This window comes from Littorina saxatilis, linkage group LG9 (assembly GCF_037325665.1).
Source record: "Littorina saxatilis isolate snail1 linkage group LG9, US_GU_Lsax_2.0, whole genome shotgun sequence".
NCBI classification, from domain to species: domain Eukaryota; kingdom Metazoa; phylum Mollusca; class Gastropoda; order Littorinimorpha; family Littorinidae; genus Littorina; species Littorina saxatilis.
In genome coordinates, this window is record NC_090253.1 from 46801758 (window position 1) to 46809257 (window position 7500).

Consider the following 7500-nt stretch of genomic DNA (forward strand, 5'->3'; position numbering starts at 1 on the left):
CACACACACACACACACACACACACACACACATACACACTCACTCGCACACGCACACACACACACGTACACAAGATACAAGATACAAGAAATTTTTATTGTCCTCATCAAATACAAGGAAATTTGGCATGTGTGTGGCAAGACATTATAAACTGATACATAGACATTTACAAAACACAACTGAAGTTCAATATCAGCACACACTTACGCAAACATACCCACTACTTCAGACACACAGGCTACATGTGCCCCTCGGACGTACACAACCCACAATTCACCCAGCCATACAACTCCACATGCACTTACTCATTTGATTTATGCAGCACTCTAGCACCCGGCCATGCACAACTCACACACTGGAACCCTCGTACGACTACATATTGCATTATAACACCCGCACAAACATTACAACCTCAAACACACACACACACACACACACACACACACACACACACACACACACACGCACACACACACACACACACACACACACACAAACACATCATACACACTCACTCGCACACGCACACACCCGCCACCACCCTCGTCTCCATTCCCTGTTTATCTCAAATCATTTATTCAAACCTTGACACAATTTAAAAACAACAACGAACTTATCTGGTTTTTTTGGTTTTTTATTCAGACGCTGTAGCCATCTCGTACTGACCAGTTCACGCCCTCTCCATTGGCCAGTATTCTGCACCTGTGAAGTTTACAACAACACAAGTCTTGTTCTCAACATATTTAAAAATCATAAAATGGCTACTGGTTTGATCAAATCTGAGGCTGATACGTGTGCGGAGTGTTTTGAAATCTACCGTGACCCTAAGTTCCTGCCGTGCCATCACTCGTTCTGTGCCCAGTGTATCACTGACGTCGCTAACCGTCACGCGGGGGGTACCTTCCCCTGTCCCACCTGTCGCGAGCCCGCCTCTCTGCCCACAGGGGGAGTGGCCGCCTCGCAGGCCAACGTTTACATCAAGACAGAGTACAGCGAGGAGATGTGTTCCATCCATAGGAAGAAGGAATTGGAGTTTTACTGTGTCAGGTGCCAAGAGGCCATCTGTATCAACTGTAAGATGACCAAACACGAGCAGCACCAGACAGATGACCTTCACACAGCCATCCAACACAAACACAAAGAACTACTCACTAAAAAGACTCTCTTGCAGAAAGCAGAGAAACATCTCAGGGAAAGTCTGAAGACGACGAGAGCAGAGCAGCAGGCCCTGCTGGACAAGAAGGCGGCAGTGGAGAAAAACATACGTGACCGACACGCCGTCATGGTAGCCGCTGCCGACAAGTTCAGAGATGAGGCCCTGGGCTCGCTTTGTTCTGTCAGCACTGACATTGACAGCGACATTGCCCAGATCCTGGAACAGCAAGAAGGCGACATGGAGAAGCTCCTGGACATTCAGCGACAAGTTGAACGGGCCTGTAACAGCGGAAGATTGAGTGATGTCATCTCTGTTGTCCAGGAGATGAAGACAGGACGCGGCAGTGAGCAAGCTGTTAACAAGCTGACGTCACAGGGGTTAAAAACCGTATATCGACCTGTTCTATGCTTCAAGATCACAGGTGACGTAATGCTGCAGACGACACGTGACTTCATGGGCACGGTGACCAAGATGGAGATGGAGGTTGCAGCGCCTGAAGTGAGGGTGGTGAAGCGGTTCCCGTGTGGGCAGGAGGCTGGCATTGAGGTCTTTTCTCTCTGTCATGTTGATAAAGATCCGCCTGGTGTGTGGGTGTCGTATGAACGGTGCCAGTTGAAAAAAGACGCTCCCGTGAAGCTTTACAGTGAGGACGGGCAATACAAGCAAACTAGTGTAAAAGTCGGTAAAATGTCAAACAAACGATATGCCAAAGGAAAGAGTATGAGCCCAGCCCATCGGGCAGGCTACATAGACACACACTGCAAATCACTGACCACAGCACACATAATGATGAACAATTTGTCAGGGAAGGCAGTGGTCGCCACTGCCAGAGTGATATCTACAGATCCAGTCCAGGTAGAACATAAAACACAATTCACCATCAACGTGGGAGCCCATCGTGCATTCGACGTGGACGACACGGAGCAGTTCTTCGTGGTGGTGGAAGAGCCCCAGCTCCCCGACGTGTGGCGCAAAGTGAAACTGTACCGACGACCGGGAGCGGACGCCATCAGCACCTACAGCCCTCCTGCACATCTCAAATGCTGCCAGCCGTCCGACGTGTGTTTCTACAGGCTGGGCGGTCAGCACGTGCTGCTGGTGACAGATGAAGAGAACGACGCCATTCACGTGGTGGATGTGAGCGGTGGGTGTCTGAGGTTTGTGCGCTACCTGGCCCCGGGCTGTCCCTGGCTGATCCAACCCACCGCCATCACTGTGGATGTCTCCGCTCGCCTGTGGCTGGCCTGCAGGGGTGGTACCATCATCTGTATGGAGCCCGTGAATAAGTGATGCTTGGTGAGTGTGGATATATATATGTGTGTTTGTTGTTATTTTCATTGTTCTTGTTGTTGTTGCTGTTTTTGTTGTTGTTGTTCTTACAGTTGTTGTTATTGTTGTCGTTGTTGCTGTTGTTGTTGTTGTTGTTCTTGTTGTTGTTCTCCTTCTTCTTCTTCATCTTCTTCTTCTTCTTCTTCTTCTTCTTCTTGGTGGTGGTGGTGGTGGTGGTGGTGGTGGTGGTGGTGGTGGTCGTTGGATGGTGCCCCTTGATTTAGGAAGCTGGAGAAGTGTGTCTTTGTGCAAATCTCTTAGTCTTTTTGTCAGTGCCCATCTGTTGATATTTGACTGTCTGCCAGTACATGTATATGACTATCCATTTCTCTACCTATCTATCTGTGTCCTGTGTGTTTGTGAGTAGTAATTGCAGGAGTCAATGTGAACTCTATTCATACGAGAAATAACTGAACCGCGTTTGAATGTTGTCGTACTTTCATTATAGTCGACACCACCGCACTGCTATAGTTATTTGCCACAAAGAAACGAAGAATACAAAACCAATCCCCCAGAGTAATAATTATGGAAGTGGGAAGCTAATGAAGATGCCGTGTTATGTCGGAATCTGCGTGAGGAGGGGGGGGGGGGGGGGGGGGGGGGGTTGCTGACTGGTGGAAGTACTAACACCACAGTTGCGTATTTTTTTTATCATGATCCCCGTAATGTATCTTTCTGTGCTTTATTTTCCCCTTTTTTGGGGGTCATGTCTTGTGTATTTTAGGGACTGTTCGTTTGGTTGTTTGTTTGGTTGTTCGTTTGGTTGTTTGTTTGGTTGTTCCTTTGGTTGTTCGTTTGGTTGTTCGTTTGGTTGTTCGTTTGTTTGTTTTTGTTGTTGTTCGTTTGGTTGTTCGTTTGGTTGTTCGTTTTGTTGTTCGTTTGGTTGTTTGTTTGGTTGTTCGTTTGGTTGTTTGTTTGGCTGTTCGTTTGGTTGTTTGTTTGGTTGTTCGTTGGTTGTTCGTTTGGTTGTTCGTTTGGTTGTTCGTTTCGTTGTCCGTTTGGTTGTTCGTTTGGTTGTTCGTTTGGTTGGTGCTTTGTTCTGTTGGTTATGTGTAATGCTTTTTGGCTCACGTAAGTGTAGCCTATGCGATCGTAACTTTGTCTGTCTGTGCGTTTGTGCGTGTGTGTGTGTGTGTGTGTGTGTGTGTGTGTGTGTGTGTTTGTGCGTGTGTATGTCTGTGGTAGAAACTTTAACATTTCGTCATTTGAAGACGTCACATTATGGCGCAAGAGGGTTAGACGTCACGCGAAGGAATGTTGTCTGTACTGTATGGTAGGTGTCGCCATCACACTTGTTGTCTGTACTGTATGGTAGGTGTCGCCATCACACTTGTTGTCTGTACTGTATGGTAGGTGTCGCCATCACACTTGTTGTCTGTACTGTATGGTAGGTGTCGCCATCACACTTGTTGTCTGTACTGTATGGTAGGTGTCGCCATCACACTTGTTGTCTTTACTGTATGGTAGGTGCCCCCATCACACTTGTTGTCTGTACTGTATGGTAGGTGTCGCCATCACACTTGTTGTCTGTACTGTATGGTAGGTGTCGCCATCACACTTGTTGTCTGTACTGTATGGTAGGTGTTGCCATCACACTTGTTGTCTGTACTGTATGGTAGGTGTCGCCATCACACTTGTTGTCTGTACTGTATGGTGGGTGTCGCCATCACACTTGTTGTCTGTACTGTATGGTAGGTGTCGCCATCACACTTGTTGTCTGTACCCAACCGGAATCTTACCACCAGGGCTCAACCTACATATCATCGCGGAGTTTGGTCTTTCGTCGAGACATTTGACATGCAGTTTATCTGACATGACCTAATACACAATTTTTACTCATATGAGACCGTGTAGTACTTAGATGTTCACCTGGAGTTTAACAACTACGCACTTATAACTGCCTCGTGTGTGTCTTCTTCGCAAGCGGCTGCACTTTTTGCCAGATAAGTCTGTTTGTGTTTAATTAGTATGTGGTCGAAATATCTGTGAATGAAACGTATTGTGTTTTGTTATTGTTGATTTAGCGCACTTATAGCTGTGTTCAGAATCAATTCAAGACAACCACACCCCAGTATTTTGAGAGTTAAATGTATTTAGTGGCACTGATGCTAATAATGCTGTCGATTGTTTTTAGAAATATTTTCGTCTCAGAGAAAAGATGCTTTTGTTCCATGCGAAAGTTCAAACAGGTCTGTGGTCATATTTGTCCAAGAGAAATGTGTACATGTGTGGCACTAATGCTTATAATGCTGGCGATGTTTTAGAAACAATTCGGTCAGTGTGAAAAGGTGCTCTTATGTCATGCGAAAGTGCAGACAGGTATGTACTAATGTTTGTCCAAGAGAAAAGTAAAGTGCAGTGCACAGTACGGAAGGCATCTTTCTTTCTTTATTTGGTGTTTAACGTCGTTTTCAACCACGAAGGTTATATCGCGACGGGGAAAGGGGGGAGGTGGGATAGAGCCACTTGTCAATTGTTTCTTGTTCACAAAAGCACTAATCAAAAATTTGCTCCAGGGGCTTGCAACGTAGTACAATATATTACCTTACTGGGAGAATGCAAGTTTCCAGTACAAAGGACTTAACATTTCTTACATACTGCTTGACTAAAATCTTTACAAAAATTGACTATATTCTATACAAGAAACACTTAACAAGGGAAAAAGGAGAAACAGAATCCGTTAGTCGCCTCTTATGACATGCTGGGAAGCATCCGGTAAATTCTTCCCCCTAACCCGCGGGGGGTGGAAGGCACCTGTACGCTTACTTATCTTGTCTAACATGTTCCTGGTTGGCCGTTTATTTTTTCGACACGCATTCATGTATATCGATACAACCTTTAACGAAGGAATGAATGGACGTAACATGACTATCAGTTTTATTTGCTGACATAAAAACATATTCCTGCTTGTTATGGCTTGAATTGTTTGAAACATGAGTTTTTGAATGTATACTTGAGACGTAGAAACCAACGTTTCCAGTAAGTTGTAAATGTTGTCGACAACGACTGTTGGAAGGCACAATGTATTCAACATGAGATTAGCGCTGGCGAAGTGTGTACAAACCTTACTTTCACATTTTTTAGTTCCAGTCTTTTATATGAGACGAGTTCGTTCAGCAGTAAACACTATAGTCTCTGCATACACTGTTCGTCATACAAGTATGTTGTTTTTCCTTGATAAATAACGACCTTGAGCTGCCTATTGTATAGCTTTATAAAACCTATGTATTTCAGGTTGGTTATCCATTCACTTTGATTCATGCAAAAACAACACTGTGCGATACAAAAACATAGATAATAAGCTGTTAAAGGCACAGTGCAGCTCACAGCCTTCGTTTTGCGTTTTTGTTGCAGCTGAGTGCATTTACAGTTCAGAAATCCTCCTATGGTAGTAAAACAAACCCAAAACTACCTAACGACGACATCTGTGAAGCTCGACAGTTTCTTGTTCACGCGAGTGCATAAATTAACCTAGTTATTACGTGGTGTTTGGTCGGAGTTCGATTCAACTGAGTGATTCCGGCCTCCATTTTGTTTTACACAAACTCATGATGACGTCTGACATAGTTTGCTAGTGACATAGTTTTTGTGCATGATGTGGTGATCTACCTGATCTAAATTTAGATCCAAAAATAGGTCAAGACCAGCCGGGTCCGAGTACGAAATTAATTCGTAAAAATATCGCAGTTCTTGACTCTTTGGGTGCAAGTCAATGAAACTTGGTAGTTCTAACGGATAGCTGCCCAAGGTATGACTAAAAGCCCCTGGATTTGACAAGTTCAGTACCTTTAAATATGAACAGATACTTACCTGCTGGTGCGTTTTGCTCTGATTTTATTGTCAATTACAATATATGTATGTGTATATATATGTACATTAAACTTATACAGCTTTGTTTGAAATATCTTTGAAAATGTAAAGCTAGATTAGGCTCTCAATGTTGTTGTTGTTGTTGTTGTTGTTGTTGTCGGTGGTGGTGGTGGTGGTGTTGGTGGTGGTGATGTAGTTGTTGTTTTTCTGATAAACAAAGGGAAGTCAGCGCTCTATGTGCATACGACGGGTATGATAGAGTAATTGAACGTTTTTCGGAACCAATTTTCTGGCATATGAGAGAGTAACACGCATTGCATTTAACTAGCGCCTGTTATCCTCATTGTGTTGTTGTTGTTTTGTTGTTATTTACTTTGATGTTTGTTTGTTTTAATGTTTGCTGGTTGGTCGGTTAATTGGTTGGTTGGTTGGTTGGTGTAACTATAATAATGCTGTTGTTGTTTTGAACAACAACACCCGTATTTTCAAGGCTATGTCAAGCGTGCGCCTCCGCATCCGGACTCTTTAGCTCAATCAATGATCGTGATGCAGTGTATAGTCTCCACCACGGAGGCAATTCTATTCTGATCCAGGCGTTGCGGGGGTGCAAAACCACACTGATTGCTTCATCTCCTTTTGAATGTTAGGAAAATCCAGACCGTTTTAAATGGTGAAATGTTACATATCTGCACGGGACACATCAATGAACATAATAGTTAAGCTTAGCAGTCCTTTTATCGACACGGAGGCGCGTAGAATGAGATGAAAGAGGATGAACATGTTAGAATACGGACGGATCTACAGCAAATCGGTTCGTATGTTCGTTTACGTATATATTTCTCGCTGAAAACCACACATGTACCAGATACATACCGTATTATCCACAAAACCATATGCTGTAGGTAGTTTCACAGATACACAGTTTGCTTTAAATGGAGGATACTAACCGTGATGTTGACGGGAACGCTTTGTTTCCGCGATCGGGGGTGCGCTCTCGGTATAGCCGAATATACGGCGTGAACAACAACAATAACAACATTATTGTCCATTCAAATGTGTATTGATACAGAAAAGTTATAATCTGTCCTTGGTATGCCTAAAGCTTCAAATACCTCGTATATTATCCAACATAAGGGTTTAATTTAAATTCTATTTCAAGTCAAATATTTCCCACAGTATCATGCACACAACTGCAGCTACATTGA

The 7500-nt window shown here is 43.9% G+C and overlaps 1 protein-coding gene across 1 annotated transcript in view; it reads left to right on the forward strand.

The window, feature by feature from the left end:
* LOC138976930 (tripartite motif-containing protein 59-like) overlaps nucleotides 1–2446 on the forward strand; it is a 4167-nt gene extending 1721 nt beyond the window's left edge. Inside the window, exon 2 of the mRNA XM_070349824.1 lies at nucleotides 643–2446. Coding sequence (XP_070205925.1) covers nucleotides 758–2446 — 1689 coding nt within the window. The 5' untranslated portion in view covers nucleotides 643–757. The remainder of the gene's footprint in view (nucleotides 1–642) is intronic.
* The last annotated feature ends 5054 nt before the right edge of the window (nucleotides 2447–7500 follow it).